A 27,842-nucleotide genomic window follows, 5' to 3' on the forward strand; every position below is an offset into this window, starting at 1 on the left:
GAAAATGTCAAAAATTGTAAATGTCATTAATGTCAGTGTGGGAGCAAGAGTGCAACGTGTTCTGAATTCCCGCAAAGTTTACGAATTTACAATAAAACTATAGTTGGGTGGAGAAGCTAAATTAAATAATGGTATTAATAATTAAATTCCTAGCTTAGTAACTGCAAAATCCATAAATTGTTAAGTTTTTAAGCCTTAAGTACATGTTTATATATTTACTTCTTAAATTTCTTTTTGATAAGAAATTTTACGTTTATTATTTGATGTAACAGTCAACTGCATTTGTTGAAGACTTATTTAAATCCCAGTTGCGATACAACACAGATTTACGACGCAAACCCTAAGTTTAAAGCCGCACGATTTAACCTCTACACTACAGGAAGTACCAAGTCGCTCAGAGCGTCTGATGAAATCATGACAAATCTCATGCTGGTCAATTAGAAAATGGATAAAAATGTTAAAAATTATTTTATGCATTTTTTTAATAACTTCCTCAGCATATTTATCTATAACTGTATTGCTACCTTTTTTGATGGGCATGAATATAATATTTAGATATTTTTATCCTATCCTTGTTATAAATAAATCATAAATTGTAAAAATTCATTATTTATTCATGTACTCATGTACTGTTAAAGATTTCTGTCTCAACATCCATACCACATTCCTACCATCCATATGTTACTGAATTTCTGTTGGTCCAACATTACATATTGTTTCAATGTCAAATGTTAAGCCACTATCGAAAATTGCATTACCCTTATCTGTGTCCATGATTCTATAAGTAGCAATAAAATAATGATAATGATAATAGTCAAGTTGGATTGGAAATTGGTCTTTTGAAGTTGTTTATTTAATATCTAATTGTTTTTAATAGTCAATTGCGATATGAGTCAATTAACATTCTTGCGACATTTTCTATGATACACACATTATTCTATGATAATCTAATGAAGATGTCACTTGTACACAACATATTTATTAAAGTATAATGTAATACACTTATTTTCAGACTACTTTAGATAGGAAGGGGACCTATAAGGTCGAATACCTTCAAGACATTGAAAAAAAAGTGCAAGAGCGATGGGAGAAAGAGAAAATCTTTGAAATGGAGGCGCCAAGTGATGGCAAACCACATGAAAAATTCATGTGCACTTTTCCATACCCTTACATGAATGGGCGCTTACATTTAGGACACACATTTTCACTTTCCAAATGTGAAGTAAGTTACATTTCTTTATAAAAATGTATACTATTATTCTACTTATTTTAATCTTGTTAAATAAATGATGTATGCTTTCAGTTTGCATCAAGGTATTACAGATTAAAAGGCAAGATGGTGTTATTCCCATTTGGGTTCCATTGCACAGGAATGCCCATCAAAGCTTGTGCTGACAAGCTCAAAAGGGAAATGGAAATGTTTGGCTACCCTCCAGTATTCCCTGAAGAAGAAGAAGTTTCCCTGAAAGAAGAAACTGACATAGTGCCAAAAGATAAAAGCAAAGGAAAGAAAAGTAAAGCAGTTGCTAAAACAGGTTCTGCTAAATATCAGTGGCAAATCATGAGGAGTCTGGGGATACCAGAGGAGGAGATCAAGGAGTTTGCCAATGAAAGTTATTGGCTTGAATATTTCCCGCCAAGAGCTGTTGTTGATTTGAAGAGGATGGGTATTCATGTTAGTTTTATTTTTATCTTTTCTTCTTTATTTAAACTGTATTTATAGAGTCCCAACTTTAAACAGGAAATTATTTAATATACCTATTTATGTTTTCCTCATAGGTCGATTGGCGCCGCAAGTTCATTACAACTGATGCCAATCCGTTTTATGATTCCTTCATTAGATGGCAATTCCATCACCTCAAGGATCGTAAGAAAATTATGTATGGCAAAAGGTACACCATATTCTCACCTCTGGATAAACAACCTTGCATGGACCACGACAGAAGCACTGGAGAAGGTGCAGGACCTCAAGAGTATACCCTCATTAAGATGGAAGTCCAAGAACCACTCCCTGCTCTATTCAAGTTAGTTACTTTCTCAATAACATGAAATAGTGATGAAGATTTTTTAATTTATTTATTTTACTTGATTGTTTTATATTCTCAGATCTTTCAAAGGAAAAAAGGTCAACCTTGTAGCAGCAACATTAAGGCCAGAGACCATGTATGGTCAAACTAACTGCTGGATTCACCCTGACATCAAATACATTGCTTTTGAAACTGTAAAGGATGGAATCTTCATTTGCACCAGAAGGGCTGCCAGGAATATGGCTTATCAAGGCTTCACTGAAAAAGATGGGGAGTTCAAAGTACTTCAAGAAATCGTTGGCCAAGATCTGTTTGGAGTTGCAGTGAAATCCCCATTTACTTGCTACCCCAAAATATACTGCCTCCCCATGTTGACTATCAAAGAAGACAAAGGCACTGGCATTGTCACCAGTGTTCCGTCTGACTCACCTGACGACTATGCGGCGTTGGTAGATCTTCAAAAGAAACCTGCCTTTAGAGAAAAGTATGGAATCAAGGATGAAATGATTCTACCCTTTACTCCTGTACCGATTCTTGAAATTCCCGAATTTGGCAACCTATCTGCTGTCCATGTGTATGAACAACTGAAAATACAGAGCCAAAATGATAAGGATAAGTTGACTCAAGCCAAAGAAATGGTCTACTTAAAAGGATTCTATGATGGTGTCCTTCTGGTGGGTGAATTCAAAGGGAGCAAAATTCAAGACGTAAAAAAGAACTTGCAATCGAAACTGATTGAGGAAAAGAGTGCAGTAATTTATTACGAGCCCGAGAAAACTATCATGTCGAGATCTGGCGACGAATGCGTTGTCGCTTTGTGCAATCAATGGTATCTTGATTATGGCAATGAAGAATGGAAAAGTCAAGCTGAGAAGGCTCTTGCTGCAATGAACACTTACCATGATGAGGTCAGGAAAAATTTCCAAGCCACACTCAAGTGGTTACACGAATATGCATGCTCTAGAACTTATGGTCTTGGTATGTACTTCTCCTTTCCTTCTTCAGCCAATAACTGAAGGTTCTTTATTCTAACTTTATCCCATTTCAGGTACCAAACTGCCCTGGGATACTCAGTGGGTGATAGAATCTCTGTCAGATTCGACTATTTACAATGCATACTACACTATTTCGCATTTCCTTCAAGGCGACACGTTTAGAGGCAACAAGGAGAATGCTCTGAAGATAAAACCCGAAGAAATGACGTCTGAAGTTTGGGATTATATTTTCTTTAAAGATGCGCCTTTTCCAAAAAGCACGAAGATAGCCAAAAAGTCTTTAGATCTCATGAGGACATCTTTCCAGTTCTGGTAAGACATTTTTGTTAATCACAAAACAACATCCCCCCTAAAATTCGGAAGCTAATTAGAAAAAGACATAATGTAATAAACAAAATGTTTCCTACAGGTATCCAGTTGACCTTCGAGTGTCCGGAAAGGACTTGATCCAGAACCACCTGACGTTTTACATTTACAATCATTGCGCCATCTGGCCGAAAGAAGAAGGGAAGTGGCCACAAGGCATCCGCGCGAATGGGCACCTTATGTTGAACTCTGCTAAGATGTCGAAGTCGGATGGCAACTTCTTGACGCTTTCGGAGTCTATTGATAAGTTTAGCGCGGACGGTATGCGGCTCACGCTTGCCGACGCGGGTGATTCTGTGGAAGACGCCAATTTTGTTGAAAGCACGGCAGACGCGGCTATACTCAGGCTGTTCACTTTTATCGAGTGGGTGAAGGAAATGGTTGCCGCCAAAGCGACTCTGAGGACAGGTAATATTTTTTTCATACAAAGTTTTTTCTTTTAAAAAGTTTTATATTCGTCGCAAGCGCAAAGGCTATTATTACTCGTACGTAACAAGTTCGTAACTTTTTTGTTATTGTTTCGATATTTGTGGTTGTTGATTTTGACTATAATAAATAGCGACAAAAAGCAGGTGTAGGGTAGGGTGAAGTGACAATGTAACTTGAGAGAGATACGACGCTCCGCATCGTCAGCGCCCGTATGACATCTCTCTTACTTATTTCCATGTTTGGTCGAATGAAGTTTTATTGTTTATAGACGATTATTTTCCATTCATTTCTCCAGGCGAGTTCAACTTCCACGACAAGGTGTTCATCAGCGAAATGAACACGAAGATCTCTCAAACGGACGACAACTACGGCAAGCTGTTATTCAAGGAGGCTCTCAAGACTGGTTTCTTCGAGCTGCAGGCGGCCCGGGACAAGTACCGCGAGTTGTGCGCCGACGTAGGGCTCCACGCGAATCTTCTGACGCGCTATATCGAGACGCAGGCGAAGTTAATGGCGCCGATTTGCCCGCACGTGGCCGAGCATGTGTGGGAATTGTTGGGAAATGTAAGTAGTTTGATTCAATTGAATTTTCGTTCCAGCTTTCAGAAGACAATTATCAAGATTGTTGTAGGGTAAAGGGGACTCCATAAGCATCGTTTGGGGTTAGTATGTGTCGCTTCTAATGGATAAATCAAAGTAGGGCCGACTAGAAAATACATCAATAGATTTATCAGAGCTAACGTGAAAAGTAATCAAATTCTCGTTAAACTTTCCTTTCATAATCATAACATAATTTTGATAACACACTTCATGAAACGTACAGCGTGATTAATCAATTTGCGTATGACGAAAATTAATTTCATGAATATGATATTAAAAACCTCGACATTTGTTTGCGTTTCACAAGACAAAGTTTCAAGTAAATCACCTATCCATTAGTCATCTTAGTAGGTACACAATATTAAGACAAGTAATGTACGATTACAGAAAAGAAGTATCCTCCACGAGCGATGGCCAGTTTCGGGCGACATCGACGAGGTGGCAGTCAAAGCTAGCAACTACTTGATGGACGCCGCCCACTCCTTCCGAATCTATCTCAAGAACCACTGCGCGGTCAAGAAACCCAAAAAGGGAGAGGCTCCCAAACCTGAGAAGAAACCGAACAAAGCTATTATATGGGTGGCGAAAGAATACCCGAGGTGGCAACACATCATTTTGACCACTTTGAAGGAACTAAATGGGGTGAGTTTGAAACTTGAATTACTCACGGTTGAAAGCCGGTTTTAAATGAAATGATGTTATGATTGAGGCAGGTTTCTTCTTACGCCAATCATAAAAGCTAAGCTGAAGCACGCTTTTTGCGTGAATGAATAGTTCTCGGTTGTTTTACTATCGATCGTAATACAGTGTGAGTCAGGTTAAAGTGTACATACATATATGAAAATAGATGAAACTAGACCTATTTTTATCGACAAAAAAGAGGTCAAAATTTTTTTTAGCTAGGCACGATTGTATTCTTCGTACAGTTTAAAAAAACTAGTCTGTTATTTTTCTATCGCATCAAACTAAGCATAGGGAACTCGTTATTGTCTGTACTTAACATTAATCTTACCGGCTTAGTTATTTGTAGAAAAGTGTGTAAAGCCTGGTCCATGAGCACGTAGAATCCCGTCCAATGACCCCAAGCTACCCATCCTTATCGCTCGCGCGTAATTATATTGCTGTCGCGACTGTGCGACGCGCGCCCGCAGTGAGTGTGCGAGCGCGACAGCAACATAATTACGTGCGAGCGACAAGGATGGGCAGCTTGGGGTCATTGGACGGGATTCTACGTGCTCACGGACCAGGCTTTAGATAGCCCAACTATATCTTAATAACTTAAATACTAACTAAAATACCATTAATTTCATCAGCCATCAGGCCTGCCCGACAACAAGGTGATATCGAGCAAGCTGGGCGGCATCGAAGACTTGAAGAAGTACATGAAGCGAGCCATGCCTTTCGTGCAAGCCACGCGCGAAGCGCTCGAGAGAGTAGGAGACTCCGCCCTGTCGGTCGCGCTGCCTTTCGACGAGGCTGCCGTGCTTGAAGATAATAAGCAATACTTGCTGAGTACTTTGGATGTGAGTATCATTTAGTGTCTGCTGCAGGAACACTAATTCCAATTTACCAGAGGAGTTTGGACTACACTCCCTGGCCAGGCAAGTTGGGAAGGCCCTGATGTTCGCATAGGAAAAGCGGAGATGGTAAGGTGATTTCAATCATGGAGAGAAGACTACAGGAATATGAAGTGAGCCATGCCTTTCGTGCAAGCCACGCGCGAAGCGCTCGAGAGAGTAGGAGACTCCGCCCTGTCGGTCGCGCTGCCATTCGACGAGGCTGCCGTGCTGGAGGATAATAAGCAGTACTTGCTGAGTACTTTGGATGTGAGTATAGAATTAAATGGATTCGGCCTACACTCCTACATACACTACATATACTACACTGCCATGATTGCAGAAAGTTATACAACATTTAATGATAACAAAAGAAAGAAAAAGCGTTGTAAGAGCTCAGGGGAGTGTGAGTTTACATCAAACGCATTCGATATAGACTGCGTTAAAAATATATGAAGATTTAAGTTCTTGAAAGTTTCCACTAAGGGCGCTGTACAATCCGTCATACTAAGGCTGAGTTGCTGCACCACCTAACTTTGACTGTAACTATAACGATAACCGGCATATTTTGTATGGAGTTTGACAGATTTTTGACGTTTTTCAAAGTCAAAGTAAGATAGTGCAACCCAGCCTTAGTCCTCAGATCGCACGCACGCGCTATGGTTTAGTAAATTTGAATTGAAACTGTCAAATGACTGTTCTAGGTAATTTACCCACCCACCTAGGCACCTAAAATAATCCAACCTTTTTTCCATTCAGCTGGATTCCATCGAAGTCCGCTATACGGACAGCGGCGAGGCATCCGAGAAGACTCGCGAGGACTGCGCCCCGGGAGCGCCGCACATCAACTTCTTCGCGGAGCCGGGTGTTGACGTCACCGTCGTCAATCCTACGCCGCGTAGTGGGCTGTTCACGGTGACCGTCAGCCTGAGCGATGGCGATACCGTTGAGAAGGTGAAAGCCAAGATCAGCAAGGAAGTCAAAGCTATTAAAGGTAAGAAGTTACTGTAAGGTTAAAAAAAAGTAACTATTACAACTACATAAGATTCCATAGTGGTTGGCTCGATATGCCGTTGTCTGTGCACTAGGTTTTGGCTTGTTGTTAAAAATTTTAGTCCTAAGAGTGGCTCATTTGTAACCAATATTGTAATAGCTATAAATAGGCACTAATTTGGTCTTTAATCATATTCATCTTTACTATAGTACTATTGATTGTACATGACTGTATGTTGCCTTAAATAAATTAAAAAAAAAAAAAAAAAGGTTTTGGTTAAGTAATTTTTTATAAAACAATTTTCTGATTTACACTATTTCAATGTTTTCACTATTTTGCGATCACAATCGTTTTCCACTTACAATCACAGTTAATTAAAATTTGGTTTAAAAAAATTAAAAATAGTAGTGGTAGTATTTTTTTATACATCGTTTCCAGCCTGAAATCATGCCCATTGGCCCAATAAATTACATATTGCAAGTAGTAATATGTTAGTAATTTTACGTTAATTTTATAACATTTTTTTACTCCCCTATAATGTGTATGTAAATAAATGTTGTCCATTTTCATTTGGTAAACGTTTTGTGTATAAAAAATGTATTTTATTTACTTTTTACAGACGTGAGTAGCCTGAAAGTGTGGCGGTACAACGACCCAATCCTCGGTCCTCGCAAGATCCCCGTGCCCGGCGACCACGAAACGAAATGTATTGTCCTCGAAGACGCAGCAGTATTAAAAGTAGACGTAGCTACATCCACCGTGCAGCTAGTCAGCAACGGAAAGAATATAGACCTAGGCAAACAAATGGTGTACACGTACGAAAAGTAAAACTTTTCGTTTCTCTCTGTTACATTTAAATGTTGAATTTGGTGTAAGTTTCAATTCAGGACTGCTTTTTAATATGGTAATAAATTATTTATTTATTGAACCATAGTGCTGTGTTTATTTTATCATTATATTACCCCACCATCATAAAATTAATCACACTCAAAAAGAATAATAAGATATCCGATCCTACTTATCATGAACTTATATAGCTGCGGGATCACTTAGCTAAATGAGTCGGGGTAGTATGTATCCCCCACTGCTCTTTGATATAATCTATACTAATATTAAAAATGCGAAAGTAGGTAACTCAGTCTGTCTGTTTGTCTTGCTTTCACGCCTAAACCACTGAACCGATTTTGATGAATTTTGGCATAGAGATAGTTGTTTGAATCCCGGGAAAGGACATAGGATAGTTTTTATCCCGGTTTTTGAAACAGAGACGCGCGCGATGTTTTTCTGTAACAGACAAAATTCCACGCGGGCGCCGTGGTCAGAAAGCTAAAGCCCGGTCTGTGAGCATGTAGAATTTTGTCCAATGACCCCAAGCTACCCATCCTTATCGCTCGCGCCTAATTATTGCTGTCGCGAATGTGCGACGGGCGCCCGCAGTGAGTGTGCGAGCGCGACAGCAACATAATTAGTATAGAATAAACGTCGCGTATTGTGGTGGCGTATGTCCAGCCGTAAGCTGCTTATAGGTTGACGAAGATTGTACTAATCGAAGAAAACGCAGCAAATGTTAATAATATAATTTAATAGTAACATATAAATGGTTCACAGTCGAGTATGGCGGGGCTAAGTGGGCGCGTGCGCAAACAGCGTGTCAAGCTGCGCACCTTCGGCCGTGTCGAGCGGGCCGCGCGGCTTCTCCTTGGACGACTGCATGGTCGGCAGGTCTAGGATGTACACTTCCTTCTTGAATAGCTGCCCCACGTTGCGCCCGATCAACTGGAAAAAATATTTTATTTTATTTATTAGGACAACCAACAAGACAAACACGGATACATGGAATTACTATAACTAAAAGTGCTTAGGCTTGCAATACTTTATTAGATAGGATGTTCTGAGACGCGGGATACTTAATTAATTAACAGTTAAACACGGCACTCCTGAAAATAGAATCCTAGTTCTCATATGTGCGATGTGGAAGTCATTGGAGGCAGCATATGTTCAGCAGTGGACACACCGGTTGAAATGATGATGAGTTAGTTCGTAATAAGCTCCCAGGGATTTTATCAGGAACCAGTGGTCCCAAACAACACTACCGAAATCTTGACGTTGGCCCCTGGTGGAAACTGGGAAGAAGCGAGTTCCGTTGTCCTCTACATTGTGTCTTGTTTTCATAATTGGACTTTCTCAATACACCACTATTGAACTCTTAAAAAATAAAAGACTAATAAAAAAAACTTTAAATTTTTGCTCTTACACTACGGACGACGATTGCGGAGTCCAAGAAGCAACTACTGTGTGAATGCCACGCGTTAGCGTAACTAGGATGGGTCTCCTGGGGTCGGATATCCGGCACCAGAAGACTATAGGTCCCTCCATTTAATTCGCCTTATGAATAGGATTTTTGCGGATGAGGAGAGGGAATAATAGGTAAAGTGAAGCACAAAAGACCCCAATGGGTCGACGTGTACTGCGCTCATGCGCTGCCCTGAATAAGTTAAGAGAATACTACTTGAGTACTGTTAATTATGAAAAATCTAAAACGTTAAAATAGCGGTATAGTTCCAAAATACTAAACTGTCCTACGCATGACATTGACAGTGGGGCGCCACCGTCAATACCGGATCGCTGGTTCCGATTTTTGCCATGTTGGAAAACATATAGTTGAACAATGGTAGCGCCCCCCTGTCATTGAGTTTGGTGGGACAGTTCAGCGTGGGTCATCTATATCGTTATAGCATTGACGTAATGTCAATGTCACACGAGAATCAAACGTCAGAATAGAGGGACGCGCGGTGACGACTCTCCGCGCTTTTGTGCTAAGTGATGAATTGTAATTAAAATAAGGCAATATTATAGTGTGAAAGTTGAGTATCCAGTGTTTTATTTATGAGAATAGATCTATAGTCTGGTCTGTGAGCACGTAGAATTTTGTCCAATGACCCGAAGCTACCCATCCTTATCGCTCGTGCGTAATTATGTTGCTATCGCGCTCGCACACTCACTGCGGGTGCCAGTCGCACAGTCGCGACAGCAATATAATTACGCGCGAGCGATAAGGATGGGTAGCTAGGGGTCATTGGACAAAATTCTACGTGCTCACGGACCGGGCTTTACCAGCCTCTAATAGTACTGACCCTGGCGGTGATCTTCTTGAAGAGGTCGCGCTTGCTCTTGTCTGTCTTGGAGGGCTTGGCGGGCGGCGCGGCCAGCTTCTCGTCCAGCCGCCGCAGGTCGTGCGCGTCCACGTCGGGAATCTCACGCAGCACGCTCACGATCGACGGGAACCGCGGCCGGAGAGCCTCGTAAGTCTACAGAAATATGACACTTATTACAATGACACAAGGTGCGAAATTACGTCCACGATGTTAGGGAAAAGAGGGCGTAGAGCTTCGTACGTCGAAACGACACTTATTACAAATGCATAAGGTGCTTTATTAAGATCACGATGCTGGGGAAGCGCAGCGTGAAACGACACTTGTTACAAATACACGCTGTTTAGGAAATTTCGAGTCTGTCTGTCACAGTTGCTCATGCTGCCATCTCGCATTGCGTGAGAGGGATGGCAACATTCGAAACTTACGGGGCAGATATGTAACATCCTAGACTGCATCCCACTTAACATCAGGTGCGACTGTGGTCAAGTAACTGCCTTGTTATGCATAAAAAAAACTTCGGATAACGTTTTTCGGGCTAACCCCGCTGGATATAGACAGGTACGTGACCCATACATGATACGGAACAATGTAGATATGTTGCAAGTAGTTACTTCTTTCCTGTGAGAGATCTTTACCTGAACAGCAAGCGTAAGCAGTGCCGCCTGGTTGGCGTCGTGTTAGCCAAGAGTCCGCAGCGCCTGTAAGACAGCCGCTAGGGCTCCGCTGGCCTCCGCAGCGGACATGCGGCCGCCCGGTATGACATAATATTGCTACGCGCATCATAGTTTCTGTGTTGTAACTTACAAACCTATGCGTGGTCCGCGCATGAAACGTAGCAATGTTGCCCGCGAAAGGGACGTAGAAACTACTTTTTCTATGGATAGTTCGTACCTGAACAGCAAGTGCGAGCAGCGCCGCCTGGTTGGCGTCGTGTTGCCCATGAGTCCGCAGCGCTTGTAAGACAGCCGCTAGGGCTCCGCTGGCCTCCGCAGCGGAGACGCGGCCGCCTGCTAACGCCGCCCGAAGCGCCGGCAGTGCAAGCGTACACGAACGGAATGACATTCACATTGCAACGTGTATCATAACAATCGTCAAAGACTGTACGTGTTCTAACTGGATACAAACCTATGCGTAATCCGCGCATGAAACGTAGCAATGTTGCCAGCGAAAGGGACGTAGAAACTACTTTTTCTGCTGGACGTTTATTACCTGAACAGCAAGTGCGAGCAACGCCGCCTGGTTAGCGTCGTGTTGGCCATGAGTCCGCAGCGCTTGTAAGACAGCCGCTAGGGCTCCGCTGGCCTCCACAGACATATGCACATTGCTATGTGCATCATAGATAGTGATAGTGGTTACAGGCCGAAGAATGGCCCGTGCGTGACACGTAGCAATATGAATATGTTGCAAGCGAAAGGAACATCTTTAGACAGCAACTTTTTTCCTGTACACGTTTATTACCTGCACAGCGAGCGCGAGCAGCGCCGCCTGGTTGGCGTCGTGTTGGCCATGAGTCCGCAGCGCTTGTAAGACAGCCGCTAGGGCTCCGCTGGCCTCCGCAGCCGATACGCGGCCGTCCGTTAACGCCAATAGCGCCAACGTGCACTCGCGGAATGACATATTCACATTGCTACGCGCACCCTAGATTTAACGTGTCCGTAACTGACGCAAACCGCGTCGTGAGTTCTGCATTTGTTTTTACATAAGTATCTGCATTCTACAGAAGCTGTGGGCCCGAAACCGCCGCGGGCGCGGGTGTAAATCGCGCCGTGAGTTCTTAGCCTATAGGTGCTGGAATTCTAAACTACTTTTTCTGTGAATGGTTATTACCTGAACAGCAAGCGCAAGCAGCGCCGCCTGGTTGGCGTCGTGTTGCCCATGAGTCCGCAGCGCTTGTAAGACAGCCGCTAGGGCTCCGCTGGCCTCCGCAGCGGAGACCCAGCCGCCCGCTAACACCGATAGTGCACTCGCGGAATGACATTATTTCACAGCTATGTGCATCATAGATAGTGATAGTGGTTACAGGCCGAAGAATGGCCCGTGTGCGACACGTAGCAATATGAATATGTTGCAAGCGGAAGGGACGTCTATAGGCAACAACTTTTTTTTCTTGTACACGTTTATTACCTGCACAGCAAGCGCAAGCAGCGCCGCCTGGTTGGCGTCATGTTGACCATGAGTCCGCAACGCCTGTAAGACAGCCGCTAGGGCTCCGCTGGCCTCCGCCGCGGAGACCCGGCCGCCCGCTAACGCCGCCCGAAGCGCCGGCAGCGCAAGCGTACACGCCCGGAATGAGGATTGCGAATCGTTCCACATTAGCGCGTATAACACCTGCGATTGAGATGAAAATAAGTAAAAAGCACTGTCTAATGACGACTGATTTTAGTGGAAATATAATTCCCACCATTATTTTGAACCTTATTCCCTTGTCGTAAGGTCCAAAAACAATGAAAAATTTGGCCTTGGCCCATTATAGGTTTAACGGTGATTAAGCTAAAGCCTCTGCTAAATCTCCTGTGGGGGTCCCACACGCGTGTCTTCGTCTGTATCGAAAACTTGTATGAGCAGCGCAATGTGGTGTGGACGCGTGGGACGGGTTTTCTCAAGCGCAGGGGAAGCATTCACACGCTACGGAGGTGCATTTACGTGCATTGAATATGGCACATGCGTAAGTTTTAGTGTAGATTTTAGGCTGAGGCCAAACGAGCGTAATTCACGCGTTTTTTGAGTCTACATAATTAGCTGAGTTGCACCATCTTACTGTAACTATAACAAACGTCAAGTTTGTCAAACTCTATAAAAAAAACCGGTTATCGATAAAGTTACGGTTAAAGTTAGATTGTGAAACTCAGCCTAAGGGCCCTCGCCCACGGCGATTTTTGTCGCGCGTTAACGAAATCTAACGCGCGTTAGTCGCATTTGCAACGCACTACAGAAGTGAAGCCAACGCGCCACTAACTCGCTACAGCAGCGCGACTGCATCGCTACAAAAAGTCGCCGTGACCGAGGGTCCCAAGCGTTCTCTATTATTCTCACAGAATAATAATAAGTACTACGTACAGGTTTACTTCGCGAAGGTATTTAAAAAAAATGTAGCTCAATGTCATTAACAATATGGTGTAATTTAGCTTGTCTCAAGAGTCAAGCACCATTTTGTTGATAAACGTCAGTGATCCGTACTGCGCCGAAGCCATAGGGCTGACTTCGGTAAAATGATGTGTGACGTGAGGTGCCAAACTGCAGAAAATGGCGGAGGAAATACATGATTAAGCATCATGAATAATATTAACCACTTAATTACCTCTCAGTGTCTTCAGGCAACTTAAAAAAGTACATTCTGTGTTATTATTATTATTTAGGCAGTTAAATACTGCACAGTATTTATAGTCTATCCAATATAGCTTGATTAGAATGACAGCTGTCATCAAAAGTAACGACATAACTTTGTAGTAGCGATCAATGAGAGCAAAATATTGGCGGACAAGAAATAATTCACGTCTGACCTACAAACAATATTTTCGACGACAGTGCTTCCAATAAAAATGATAATTTCGTGTAAATGCAGCGTTAAATTACACCAATAATTAGTAATTCGAAATTATAAAAATCAAGCTAGAGTATTAACGACGTCTCTACAAGGTTATCTCGAGTTACAAAAATGTTAGTGTTGGGACATATCGACAAATGTCATATTAAATTAAAACTATTTTTTTAACATATTTAACAATTTTTTTTTCTAACTCATTTTTTAACATATTTAAGTCAAGTTATGCGTTTTTCTAAATGTTCTCTATTAAAAACCAAAAAACATTTCATTCTTAAATAATCAAACATCGGAAATCAATCACCGGTAATTTTTTGGGTATTCATAGCACCGTTGCTCTAGAAGAGATGCCCACCGCCCTCTAGCGAGAGGAAAAAACCACTGAAGAACACTGATGATAATGACTACGACTTAGGTTGTACACTCTTGACATGAATTTTAAATTTTACTGTCTTTAAATTTAAATCATAATTGTNTTAAGTCTACCCTCTTTATTCTATACATTACAGTGGTATTTGGAATACTAATGGAATTTGACAACGATTTTAGTAACATAGGTATTTTTGTAACACAAATTAGGTAGATGTTATTTAAATTTTAATTAATATAATAAATTGACTTGTGTAAAACATTTAGAAATTAGGTAGATGTTATTTAAATTTTGATCCCAACTAATATTATTAATGCGAAAGTAACTCTGTCTGTCTGTCTGTCTGTCTGTTACGCTTTCCCGCTTAAACCTCGCAACCGATTTTGATGAAATTTGGCATAGAGATAGTTTGAGTCCCGGGAAAGAACATAGGATAGTTTTTATCCCGGTTTTTGAAACAGGGACGCGCGCGATAAAGTTTTTCTGTGACAGACAAAATTCCACGCGGGCGAAGCCGCGGGCGGAAAGCTAGTTAATAATAAATTGACTTGTGTAAAACATTTGCATGCTGGTTCATATCTGGCATGTGTTCTGCTCCATTTCATTTCACATGAACGCGTAGAGATATTAAAGTTGAAATTCATATCAATCTTCTTAAAACTAATTGCCTCACTGCGAAAAATTCTAAATCAACGCAAAACTTCAAAACGCTGAGGTAGGTCTAGGTACCTATCTATAATTATAACGCATATTTTGAAATTCGCCACTACTCGCAACGGAACCAAAACTTAAAGACTACCACGATATCTAGTATGTAATTTGATTTAATACGTCATAAATTGTAAACCGCTACGTTTGTAGTTTTGTACGGCGGAACCCTCGGTGTGCGAGTCCGACTCGCACTTGGCCGGTGTTTTCCTTTTGAGGTACGGAACCCTAAAAAATACATAAAATACATAAAAAACCGGCCAAGTGCGAGTCGTACTCGCACACCGAGGGTTCCGCCGTACAAACGTAGCGGTTTACAATTTATGACGTATTAAATCAAATTACATACTAGATATCGTGGTAGTCTTTAAGTTTTGATTCCGTTGCGAGTAGTGGCGAATTTCAAAATATTATTATGCGTTATAATTATAGGTAGGTACCTAGACCTACCTCAGCTGCAGCGTTTTGAATTTTTGCGTTGATTTAGATTTTTTCACAGTTTAGAGGCAATTAGATTTAAGAAGATTGATATGAATTTCAACTTTAATATCTCTACGCGTTCATGTGAAAAAGGGTAGGTAGTAAGTTTATAATTATTAAAAAAATATTTTATGTCATGTAAGCAAAAATAATATTTTAATATTTTATGTAACTTCAAATTTATCATTTTGGCAATTTTTCCTTTATCTGTACTATACAGGGTGGAATTTTGTAATGCCACCTGGAGGGAAACTACTCTTAATATTGTAGATAGATTTTTTTTTTTCTGAAAGAATACTTTCCTTTATTTTTGAAAAGAAAGAGAACTACATTCAAAGATTTTCGAATTTTTTTAAAAATTCTCTAACATACCATACAATTTCCTGTACATAATAAAAATAATTTAAGATTTCATGGTTTTTGTTATGTATGTGTACCTATAACTAGCTATAGTTACGCGGCTGCGCCCGCGTCTAATCGATCGATGAATACATCCAGTGCGTTGACAGCCGTCGTGTTTCACTCACGCTCCTTGTTCCCATACATATCAGTGGCGACTAATACCCGCGTTGCGTAAATAAAAAATGTCTTTTGCAAGTTTTGGAAATTTATCGGTTTTTGATCATAATTTAAACACTTGGAAAACTTACAAAAACAGATTAACGCAGTGGTTTATTGCCAACGACGTTAATAACGGGAATGATCCAATTGGAGTGAAAAGGCGCGCAATCCTACTCAGCGCACTCAGCGAAGGCACCTATAAGCTTGCGTCGGACCTCGCCCTACCCAAGGAACTCCAAGAGGTGCCTTATGAAGACATCGTCTCGCTCCTGGATTCTCACTTCACCCCTAAGCAGATTGGGTTCAGTGAACGCCATAAATTTTACGCTGCTACCCAACAAGAAATGGAGTCACCCGCACAGTGGGTCGCCAGACTTCGAGGATTGACTGCTCAATGTAATTTTAGTAATTTAGAGGAAACATTGAGGGATCGTTTTATTATGGGGATGCTTCCGGGAGCTGAAAAAGAAAAAATGTACGTCCAAGATCTCGCGGGGTTTACGCTGGCTAAAGCCGTAAACCTGGCCGAAAGTCTGCGAGGCGCGCGCGCCGCTGCCATCAGCGCCGCAGGGGCGCCGCCGGCGCCGCCCGCCGCGCTCGACCACGAGCAGCTGTTCAAGATTGCGCAACCCTCTGGCACCGAAGATCGACGTGGTGGAAAAGTGAAGTGTTCTGTGTGCGGTTACACTAATCATAAAGCAGAGTCGTGTCGGTTTGCTAATTATACATGTCGGAAGTGTAATATAAAGGGTCACTTACGCCGTATGTGTAAAAAAGTGAATTACGTTTCCACGGTGGCATGTGAGGTAAACGAGGACGACGACGATGACGGTAAGTTGTTTAATATACGTACGATCAAGGGGGAACCTTTAGTTGAAACTGTGCTCATCAACGGCCAAAAATTACGTTTTGAAATTGATAGTGGGTCGGCGGTTACCGTCATGTCCGAGGGAACTTACAAATCGCATTTCAAAGATATGGCCCTTAAACGCAACTACAAAAAAATTAATAAGTTACACTGGTGAAGTGCTGCGTTGTATTGGATGTTTGTCGTTATCAGTACAGTGGGAAGGACACACGCGCGTACTTAATGTATTTATAGTTCGCGGCGACGGCCCTTCTTTACTCGGTCGCGATTTTATTTCGCAATTCAAATTGCAACTTTGCCCTGTCCGGTATTGCGAAGAAGATAACATTATTAAAACACTACAATCGCAGTATCCTCAATTGTTCTCTAGAAAATTAGGTAAATTTAATAAATACGAAGTAAAGTTAAACTTGAAAGAGGGCTCGAAACCGATATTTCGTAAAGCGCGACCGGTTTCATTTGCGCTAAAGGAGAAGGTAGAAAGAGAAATTGATAAGTTAATTGATTTAGGGGTACTTCGTCCAGTAGATCACTCTGATTTCGCATCACCTATTGTTCCGGTTTTGAAACGTAACGGGTCTTTACGAATTTGTGCAGATTACTCGGTCAGTATTAACAAACAGTTGGTTATCGACCAGTACCCGTTACCCACTGTAAATGAACTATTTTCTAAATTATATGGGGGAAATAAATTCACTAAATTAGACCTTTCAATGGCCTATAATCAATTTTGTCTAGATAATGACTCACAAAAGCTAACCTGCATCAATACGCATCGCGGATTGTTTGCGTACACGCGACTAGTGTTCGGCCTCGCAAGCGCACCGGCTATTTTCCAACGCGCTATGGAAAATTTGCTTGCCGGTATAAGTGGCGTACTGGTACTATTAGATGACGTACTCGTAACTGGATCTGACAGGAATCAGCATTTAGACAGACTAAATCAGGTGCTGAAAAGGCTTCAGGACGCCGGTTTAACCTTACAAAAAGAAAAATGTGTATTTTTTTGCGATGAAATAAGTTATTTAGGTTACATTATAAATAAGGAAGGATTAAAAAAATCACCGGAGAAAGTAAAAGCAATTTTAAATGCACCAACCCCCAAAAATGTTAATCAGTTGCAATCCTTTTTAGGATTAGTCAATTACTACAGGGGATTCGTGCCAGGTGCTTCCAGTATTTTAAATCCACTGTACGAGCGTTTAAAAAAAGGTAATAAATGGATTTGGACTGATAAAGAAGACAAAGCTTTTACGGCCGAATACTGAAACGCCATTTAAATATTTGACGGCTTCTCAAATAGTTAATTAAGCAGCTCCTAAACTTACATTTCGCATACTCAAAACAATATCTGAGCAGTTCTCAATTTTTAAGCACCTCTCAAATTAAGTTGCACTCAAACGCCACTTAAATGAATTTTCGCATACTGAAACGCCATTCAACGCTAAGCATTACTCAAACAACTGTCAAATCGTCTTAAGCAGCTGTTAAATTTGAGAGTGCTTGCGCGGTATCTTAAATCCTATTGTTATACCTAAAACGACCTAAATAGTGGTAAATAATGTGTGTCATCGTTATCATTTCTTTCGAGCCTCGAGGAAATACCTAGATCTAATCGCAGGAACGCTATAAGGCTGAACGCTATTGAGCGGCCTGCGTCCAGCGCTTCCCTGCTACCTTTACGATGTCGTCGGTCCACCTTGTAGGTGGACGTCCCACGCTGCGTTTTCCGGTACGCGGCCTCCATTCCAGAACCTTTCTGCCCCATCGGCCGTCAGTTCTGCGTACTATGTGCCCTGCCCATTGCCACTTCAGCTTGCTAATACGTCGGGCTATGTCAGCGACTTTGGTTCGTTTACGGATCTCCTCATTTCTGATTCGATCTCGCAAAGAAACACCAAGCATCCATCGAATCCAACTCGGCTGGGCAGCGTTCGGGAAACTACGCAACATCTTTTCGTCCAAATTACCTCAATGCCTGAAGACTAGAGTGTATAACCAATGTGTGTTACCAGTGATAACTTATGGCTCGGAAACGTGGCCTCTCACTATAGGCCTTATACAGAATAAAGATATATGAAGAAAAATTGGGTGCATTTTTTCATATCATTTTTTCGAAAACTTATCGATACATCTATGTGAACCGTACGAAACATACCCATCACTAGTCACATTCGTTTGACAGCCGTCATTCTAATCAAGCTATATTGGATAGACTATAGTACACAATTTTCTTTATTTTTTTCCATCATACACAAGAATACGGGTGCATGAGTCAATACTCGCTCGTATGTGAGGCCTTGTCGAATAGTAATCCTGTAGGGTGCCATCGTGCTTGTTTTGTTTTCGATGTAAACTCGCGGAGATGAACAGGCCTGGTTCTACTTCTAATTCAACTCACCGTGTGTAACGCCGCGGGCCCCGCGCGCGCGTCCTGCAGCACGAGCGCGCCGAGTTCGGACACGTGATCCGGCGCTCGCTGCGGAGCGCACGCCGGTGCCGCGTCGTCTTCCATATCACCCGATGACACTTCTACGCTTAAACCGCCGTCTACTAGTGAGATCTGCAAACGTAAAAGTACTTTAATATAAAGTCCAGTCGCCGAATAGAATTTCGTACAATGACCCTAAGCCTACCCATCCTTATCGCCCGCGCGTAATAGGCTAGTTTCCTAAAAAATTTTTTTTAGTCCGTCATGTTTAATATCAAAAAATATTGGACACATATATTTTTATTTGTCAATCTAACAAATAATAGTTATGGTCAACGCACCATCGACGACGTCACAACGTGCGGCACTTTTATGCACGCATTGACCACACGGGCCTCTTCTTATGAACTTTGGCGCGCTTTATCTCTTTAAATTTTCATTAGTTTGAAAAAGTGAAAAATACGTGTAGAGTATTTTTTGATAAGTTAACTGACGGACTAATTAAAACTCTTGCTTTTTGACCCAGGAAACATCCCTATTATATGGCTGTCGCGCTCGCACACTCACTGTGCGATGGGCGGCCGCAGTGAGTGTGCAGTGAGCTGACCGGACGTTAGGAACCGAACTATCGGTTAACGCGAGAATAAGGAATTTCGTTTAGTGTAGGGACAATCCCAACGAACTTTGGGACGCGTAACGCGGCGAGATGTCGCTTGCTATGCGAAATATATTTAAAGTTAATATTACTGATTAAAAACCTCAAAATACGCTTGAAATTGAATCAGATAAGGTGCTTTATCATGAATTTACCAGAAAACGTAATGCAATAACCACACATTGGATCAAAATTTATCAAGTTTAGCTCTCATTGGCTCCAACACTACCGGTAGTACTATGTGCTACCTTTGCCTCTATCATCTATAGCGTAACTTTCTTTCATTCCCCTCACCTCAGACTTAACTCTCACTACGTCACATTTCACCAAAAATAACTTACTTTGAGTACTTCTAAATGTTCTCTTGTGAGATGTCTGACTAGCATGTCCTCGAGGACCTCTTGTGATTCGCTGCCGCCCTCCTCCTCCAACTTCCCAGATTCGTAGAGAGATGTGATGTAGTCCCACCGTTCCGATAAATGTTTTAGCACTGAAAAAGAAGATATTATTTTTATTTTCTGTTTAACATAAAGGACTAGTTTGCAGTTTCCAGTTTTATGAATGTGTTTTTCAACCATAGCCATAGGCTGACAGTACCTACTTCTAATTTCTCTCACCTTCTATGGTACTTACTTACTGATAGCAATTTGCTTGGTCTAAAGATATAGACGGAGCTAGCTAACCCTGGTGTCCTACAGAATGATCGAAGTAGCCGTCAGTTTACTATTGCTCTCTTAAATGGATGGCTAAACCCGTTTTTTCCCCAATTCAAGGTCAGACACAACGTTGCAGTCGAGAAAGAGAAGTGGGACCGTTTCCGTAAACTCGATTAGCGTTGCGCATGCGGTTGGGACTGGCGCGGGACAGGCAGCGGGCTCAGGAAACACCTCGGGATAAGTGGCGGGCTCGGGATATAGCGCGGGACAGGCGGCGGGCTCAGGACACAGCACAGGACAGGCAGCGGGCTCGGAACACATTGCGGGACAGACGACAGGCTCGGGATACGGCGCGGGATACTCACTGAAGGGCGCGTAGTGCTGCAGCAGCGGCTTGAGCGCGTTGCGCACGATGGGCCGCGGCCGGGGCGGGACAGCGCGGGACAGCTGCGGGCGCGGGACACTCACTGTAGGGCGCGTAGTGCTGCAGCAGCGGCTTGAGCGCGTTGCGCACGATGGGCCGCGGCCGGGGCGGGACAGCGCGGGACAGCTGCGGGACAAGCTGCGGGACACTCACTGAAGGGCGCGTAGTGCTGCAGCAGCGGCTTGAGCGCGTTGCGCACGATGGGCCGCGGCCGGGGCGGGACAGCGCGGGACAGCTGCGGGACAAGCTGCGGGACACTCACTGAAGGGCGCGTAGTGCTGCAGCAGCGGCTTGAGCGCGTTGCGCACGATGGGCCGCGGCCGGGGCGGGACAGCGCGGGACAGCTGCGGGACAAGCTGCGGGACACTCACTGAAGGGCGCGTAGTGCTGCAGCAGCGGCTTGAGCGCGTTGCGCACGATGGGCCGCGGCCGGGGCGGGACAGCGCGGGACAGCTGCGGGACAAGCTGCGGGACACTCACTGAAGGGCGCGTAGTGCTGCAGCAGCGGCTTGAGCGCTTTGCGCACGACGGGCCGCGGCCGGGGCGGGACAGCGCGGGACAGCTGCGGGACACTCACTGAAGGGCGCGTAGTGCTGCAGCAGCGGCTTGAGCGCGTTGCGCACGATGGGCCGCGGCCGGGGCGGGACAGCGCGGGACAGCTGCGGGACACTCACTGAAGGGCGCGTAGTGCTGCAGCAGCGGCAGCGCGACGTGCTGGAAGTGCGCGGGCGGACAGTGGTGCAGCAGCGGCTTGAGCGCGTTGCGCACGATGGGCCGCAGCCAGTGGTCGGGCAGGTATTCGAGACCGTGGAGAAGCGAGTCCGACAGGAACTTGGCGAGCCCGGGCACGGCGTACAGCTCCCGCCCGAGAGTCGTCGCAGCCGCGCCCACGAGGTGGCACACCTGTGTGCAACAATAAACACGTTAAAAATTATGACGTCACATTACAACTATCGTTTAGCAGTGATACTCAGTTTATATTTATTTATTCATTCCAAACTGTAACAGTCATTACAGGTTGACATCGACACAGATGTCACTGTCGACCTAATGGCCGCACACGAGTGGCACAAAACGTCAAATGATGTGACACATTTGGACGGCATTTCAGTGAGGCATTAATTTCATAATAAATACAGCGGAATGCAGCGCGACAGCAATATAATAACGCGCGAGCGATAAGGATGGACAGCTTGGGGTCATTGGACGAAATTCTGTGCTCGGTGACCATATTTTAAACAAATCTCCAACTCACGTTATCGTGTAGCGTGTGTAAATAGTTCTGCATACGCTCCTGAGGGTGCAAGTGGTGGTGGTCGGGGTCTCGCACGGGCGCCGGTGCAGGCAATCCCAACAGGTTGCGGCGCTCCGCAGGCGGCGCGTGCAATGCGCGCGCGTGCCCCGGGTGCCTTAGCGCGCGCGCGCCCGGCGCGTGCAACTCGTGCAACGCCCGCGCTAGTGCCAGCGCGTGCGGGAATAACGGGAGCACGTGCGAGCCGCACGGGTTCCGCCATATTGGGTTGCCGGACGCGGTCACGCCCGCGCTGAAGCCGCCGCGTGACGCTCTGGGGATAGAAGGTAATTTTTTAGACATGATACAGGTCTCGAGACCACGTTTGGTTGAAATGAAATGAAATGAAATGAAATATATTTATTTGCTTCAATCTTGAGTAATACAGTAAGGTGTTCTTAAAATGGTTTGTTCTTCAAAATCTACTTATATAAAAGCATGCAAACATTTTACATAATAATTTAATAATATATAATATTCAATTTAATACATTAATATAATTTACATTTTACATTTAGGTAGGTATATAATATTCAATAATTCAATAAATTAATATAATTTACATTTTACGTATGCAATATTTAATTTAATTCATTAATATAATTCTAGTCATTACTTAGTTTTGTCAAGAAAATCTCTGACTGAATAAAAACAATTTTCTACTAAGTATTCATGTAGACGTCTTTTGAACAGTGGTCCATTTAACTGTCTAAGATTATCAGGCAGGGAATTAAATATTTTGACAGCCATTGAGCATACATTATTATTTGCTAAGCTTAATCTATAATTAGGTATTACTAGTTTATTTGCTGGTCTACTACGAAAATTTTTCAAGTCAGATGTTTATTTAGTGAGGCATAGGCGAGTGACGGAGGCCTGGTCATACTGTGACGTACCGCGCGACTGTTGACATTTATTTCAAAAATATGGCCGAGTTGGAATACTGTATAGATAGTATTACCGTGAAGGAGTCGTCGAAACGCTTAGTGCGAGCTGGTGGAATGTCGACAATGTAGGGATGGTACGCTAGCCTGCGTCTGGTTCCCCGGTGATGGAAAGGGGCTGGTGGAATTAAGTTATATAATTCCTTCTACATTATAGTAGATTAACTAGGAAATAGAAGTATGTATAGTTAGTGAAATAGAAGTATAGAAATATAGCTTAGTTGATATAAAATTTATTTATTCTTACAAGTGTTTACCGTGCCATATTATTATGTTAAAAATCTTTCAGCTCTATTGTAGTCCCTGCCTCAAATATCAAATCAACTTAACTCACTTGTATGTATCATACAATACTTTATTTTTATTTTCTTCAGTTCTTTCTTTAAGTATTTGCTTATACTTCTGTTTTCCATTCTTTATTAAAATGTAAAAGTTCCAACGAATAATACGTATTTTTATTCTTGAATTCATATCGATGCCAAATCGATACCTCTCTAGGCACAAGTTAAATTGGCATTAGTCCAAGTTAGAGATAAACTATACGTTGCTTTTAGCGCACGGGAACGTCAGCCATTTGTATCTATCAGGTCAGGTGCCCAGGAGTTAGTGGCAGGCGCCATTATGTTCAGCTTAGATAGCTAATTTGATTAATTGTTATGTGCGAGAATTGCTACATCAGATAAGACAGAAATTGTTAATAATTTTACAATAATATGAGAGTAACCTTTTGTTTAATATCTGACTTAGAATAGAATTTCAGGACATCAAAGGACAACATGTTTTTCAGAACAGAACAAAACTTGCAAAGGTATTATTGATCTAGACAGCACTTAGTACTATATAAATCCCAAACAATAAAACGGTCAAAGCAACAAAAACATTTTGGATTCCATAGAAATGTAATCATGCGACAAAACCTTCTAAGTCGCTAGCAAATTAACCATAAACCAAAACTAAAAGTAATGAAATTTAGATTTCGAATTTTACATAATTTACTTTAAGGTTCAAAGTTCAAATGAAATGAAATGAAATGAAATATATTTATTTGCTTCAATCTTGAGTAATACAGTAAGGTGTTCTTAAAATGGTTTGTTCGTCAAAATCTACTTATATAAAAGCATGCAAACATTTTACATAATAATTTAATAATATATAATATTCAATTTAATACATTAATATAATTTACATTTTACATTTAGGTAGGTATATAATATTCAATTCAATAAATTAATATAATTTTCATTTTACATATACAATATTTAATTTAATTCATTAATATAATTCATTAATATAATTCTAGTCATTACTTAGTTTTGTCAAGAAAATCTCTGACTGAATAAAAACAATTTTCTACTAAGTATTCATGTAGACGTCTTTTGAATAGTGGTCCATTTAACTGTCTAAGATTATCAGGCAGGGAATTAAATATTTTGACAGCCATTGAGCATACATTATTATTTGCTAAGCTTAATCTATAATTAGGTATTACTAGTTTATTTGCTGGTCTACTACGAAAATTTTTCAAGTCAGATGTTTTAGTGACAAATTGGTCCATATTGTCTTTGACAAAACTGCAGATTTGTTTTATGTAGAGTCCTGTCAGTGTAAGGAGCTTATATTTTTTAAACAAGGGCTCACACGACTCTAAACGGTATGCACCAAATAGGGATCGAATGCATTTCTTTTGGCTTCTAAATAAGGTCAGTATGTCAGTGCAGTTTCCCCATATCATGATGCCGTATTGTAGCACTGAAGCTACGTGAGCATGATATGCTAATAGGGCAGTCTCTACAGTAGACACTTCTCTAAGGCGTCTTAATGCAAATGAAAATCTGCTTAATGATTCACTAACTATGGTTATGTGATTTTTCCAATTACAGTTTTTGTCAATATTTAATCCTAAAAATTTTGTCGATTCTACCATGTCAATTTTTTTATCATTGTGTTTAATGTCAAGTTGCAGTTGGGTTGTCTTGTATGTGCCAAATTGCATATATTTAGTTTTATCAATATTGACTTTTAGATTGTTTATAGTCATCCATTGAATAATTTTTTTTAGAGTTAGGTTTATTTCATTTTCATACTCTTTTACGTTAAGGTCTCTTTGTTTTACAGGGCCTCGGACGAGAACTGTAGTGTCGTCTGCAAATAGTATTGATTCATGTTTGGTTGCACGTGGTAGGTCATTTATATAGAGTATGAATAATAGAGGTCCTAAAAGCGTACCCTGAGGCACTCCACATCTATTGATTTTGTACTCTGATTGGAAGACTGATTTACAATAGGTATTTTTGTTTTTCTTACATGTTTTAGTTAGTTGTACACATTGGTATCTATCATGTAGATAACTAGTTATCCAATCAAGCGCCGTGCCTCTGATTCCATAATTGTAGAGCTTTGCACATAGTCTTTTATGGTCCACAAAGTCAAAAGCTTTACTCATGTCAAGGTAGAGAGCAACAATGGGTATTCCAATGTTCAAGCATTCCATTACTGTTTTAACCAATTTGAAGTTCGCAGATGTAGTGTTTCTTTTTTTCCTAAAACCATATTGTTGTTCCGTTATTACTTTATATTTCTCACAGAAATGGTTAAGCCGAGTATATACAGCTTTTTCTACAACTTTGGTTTGGTTGAAAAAGGACAACTGGGAGCATCGATTTGACTCGAACAGGAATACTAATTTTACGTGCTACTAAAGTAGAGTTGGAGGAGCTATCTCAGGGAGGTGACCTCAGGCACCTGGTCGAAGCCAATCAGTCGCCAAAGACTCCGACTCCAATGGCTCTTGGGGTTTATCAACCTTATTCACAAGGCTATAAGACTCACTTGTCCGGATCAGCAGGCACTTGTGTCCTCTTCACCACGCCTAATAGCAGCGTCAGTGCATGCAGTAACGTTCTCCGAGCGTGACCTCGCTCTTCATCTACGTCGGCGGCCTCGGGCGCCTGGTCGAGACCGATCAGTCGCGCTAGAGATTCTGCTGAAGACTCTTGAGACGTGACAACCTTATTCCCATAGCAATAAGACTCACTTGTCCGGATCAGCAGGCACTTGCGTCCTCTTCACGACGCCTAATAGCAGCGTCAACGCATGCAGTAACGTTCTCCGAGCGCGACCTCGCTCGTCGTCCACGTCGGCGGCCTTCGAGACCCGATCAGTAGCGCCAGAGACTCCGCTAATGACTCTTGGGCGTGACAACCTTATTTCCATAGCAATAAGACTCACTTGTCAGGATCAGCAGGCACTTGCGTCCTCTTGACCACGCCTAATAGCAGCGTCAGCGCATGCAGTAACGTTCTTCTGGCGCGGCCTTGCTAGTCATCTTCATTGGCAGCCTCAGGCGCCTGGTCGAGGCCGATCAGTCGCGCCAGAGATTCTGCTTATGACTCTTAGGCGTGACAACCTTATTCCCATAGCAATAAGACTCACTTGTCCGGATCAGCAGGCACTTGCGTCCTCTTCACGACGCCTAATAGCAGCGTCAACGCATGCAGTAACGTTCTTCTAGCGCGGCCTCGCTCATCATCTACGTCGGCGGCCTCGGGCGCCTGGTCAAGACCAATCAGTCGCGCTAGAGATTCTGCTGACGATACATGGGGGCCTAGTGACGCCCACCGCTCGCTGCAGTCACCTAGGACCTGTAAGAATATTACATGATTTATTCTTCAATTTATATCGAATGCAATAACATAAAAGCTTTTAACAAATGATTCTTTTTGACTGTATGAAGAGTAGAATAATTTGGTAACCAACCAGAGATCAGTCACAGACCGGCGCGGCGGCGTCATAATTTTGTAGTTTATCGTTAGTTATTTGAGCGAACTACCCAATATGGTTTATCTTACCACGCGGTTGTTATGCAGCCCTACGTGTTGGGCGGATAGAAAAAAGACAAATTAATCTAAAAAGTGACATCTAGCGAGCAAAAATTTTTCAATAAATATTTCCCCCATTTCGTGAAAGCATTACGTAATTCAATCAATTTAATCAACAGTAGACCTATGATCCACGCCACGATAAACTTTTATCAATTTTACTCGATAAGCTCATACATTTGTCGTCGATAATCACCGATAAGATTTTATCACGGGCCGTAAAAACGGATTTTTTTTTCTAAAAATATTTCCCCCCATATGGTAACTTTTTACGACACCCGCAGGAAAAGTAGGGGTTGGTGACAAAAATGTATTCTAATCTGCCGTCACCACACGGCTTGGGACTACACATCAAACAGAGAACGGGCAGCAGCGCTCTCTGAAAAACATCAATCTTTTAAACTGCGATCTCCTACCCGCCTGCCAAGCGTGGGGATCATGGCAAAAACCTCTACTGTAGTGGCGGAGGCTGATAGTCCAGCAGTGGACTGTAAAGGGCTGTTGATGATGATGAAGATGATGGTAACTTTTTAGTGTAAACGTTACGTTATTTAGCATTTATTCTTCACTAACCTGCGCGACCAGTGCGCTCTGCCGCTCGTAGCAGCAGAAGTGGTTGGAGACGAGTAACAACGCCTCCTGTAGTGTAACGCTTTCCACCGCGCTGAGGTCCGCGCGTGCTAACGCCGAGCGACACATCTCGTGGAGCCGCGGGAATACTGGCAGCAGCAGCAGCGGGTACTGGTGGACAATGAGTTAAGTTGACACGGGTAATCACGGGTTACAGTAGGCTTACCATGAGTTTACATGTTAAGGTGGGCTCGCTAGAGACTGCGTAAAAATCACATGAAATATATGACATATTGTACAGCGTATTGGTTACTTTCAACCTTTCCAGCACTAAAATCTTCAT

At 42.4% G+C, this 27,842-nt stretch overlaps 3 protein-coding genes across 3 annotated transcripts in view; 2 read left to right on the forward strand and 1 right to left on the reverse strand.

Annotated features, from left to right (window-relative positions):
• The first annotated feature begins 113 nt into the window (after positions 1-113).
• On the forward strand, positions 114-7,900 carry LeuRS (Leucyl-tRNA synthetase). The gene is made up of 12 exons (XM_028307379.1): positions 114-131; positions 1,013-1,222; positions 1,304-1,675; positions 1,780-2,024; positions 2,107-3,005; positions 3,076-3,334; positions 3,432-3,796; positions 4,113-4,381; positions 4,805-5,059; positions 5,731-5,940; positions 6,733-6,967; positions 7,587-7,900. Exons 1-12 carry the CDS (start codon positions 129-131, stop codon positions 7,793-7,795), a joined length of 3,531 nt encoding a protein of 1,176 aa, XP_028163180.1. The 5' UTR covers positions 114-128; the 3' UTR covers positions 7,796-7,900.
• Positions 7,901-8,532: 632 nt separating this feature from the next.
• Positions 8,533-27,842, reverse strand: part of Ranbp21 (exportin-5-like protein Ranbp21) — a 68,138-nt gene continuing 48,828 nt past the window's right edge. Inside the window, exons 8-16 of the mRNA XM_028307374.1 lie at positions 27,503-27,670; positions 26,484-26,692; positions 22,072-22,381; positions 21,491-21,719; positions 20,078-20,226; positions 19,052-19,213; positions 12,247-12,450; positions 10,102-10,275; positions 8,533-8,743 (exon numbers count right to left, since the gene is read on the reverse strand). Of these exons, the coding sequence (XP_028163175.1) occupies positions 8,591-8,743; positions 10,102-10,275; positions 12,247-12,450; positions 19,052-19,213; positions 20,078-20,226; positions 21,491-21,719; positions 22,072-22,381; positions 26,484-26,692; positions 27,503-27,670 (1,758 nt within the window). The 3' untranslated portion in view covers positions 8,533-8,590. The remainder of the gene's footprint in view (positions 8,744-10,101; positions 10,276-12,246; positions 12,451-19,051; positions 19,214-20,077; positions 20,227-21,490; positions 21,720-22,071; positions 22,382-26,483; positions 26,693-27,502; positions 27,671-27,842) is intronic.
• On the forward strand, positions 15,679-16,913 carry LOC114354821 (uncharacterized). The gene has a single exon (XM_028307391.1). It carries the CDS (start codon positions 15,806-15,808, stop codon positions 16,805-16,807), a length of 1,002 nt encoding a protein of 333 aa, XP_028163192.1. The 5' UTR covers positions 15,679-15,805; the 3' UTR covers positions 16,808-16,913.

This window comes from Ostrinia furnacalis, unplaced genomic scaffold (assembly GCF_004193835.3).
Source record: "Ostrinia furnacalis isolate ACB-3 unplaced genomic scaffold, ASM419383v2 OfSCF2163, whole genome shotgun sequence".
Taxonomy (NCBI): Eukaryota; Metazoa; Arthropoda; class Insecta; order Lepidoptera; family Crambidae; genus Ostrinia; species Ostrinia furnacalis.

Coding starts and splice junctions, on each gene's coding strand:
- LeuRS (XM_028307379.1), top strand. Junction 3,335..3,431: donor AGGACATCTTTCCAGTTCTG/GTAAGACATTTT, acceptor TGTTTCCTACAG/GTATCCAGTTGACCTTCGAG. Junction 5,941..6,732: donor ACTTGCTGAGTACTTTGGAT/GTGAGTATCATT, acceptor TTTTCCATTCAG/CTGGATTCCATCGAAGTCCG.
- LOC114354821 (XM_028307391.1), top strand. CDS start 15,806: ATGTCTTTTGCAAGTTTTGGAAATTTATCGGTTTTTGATCATAATTTA.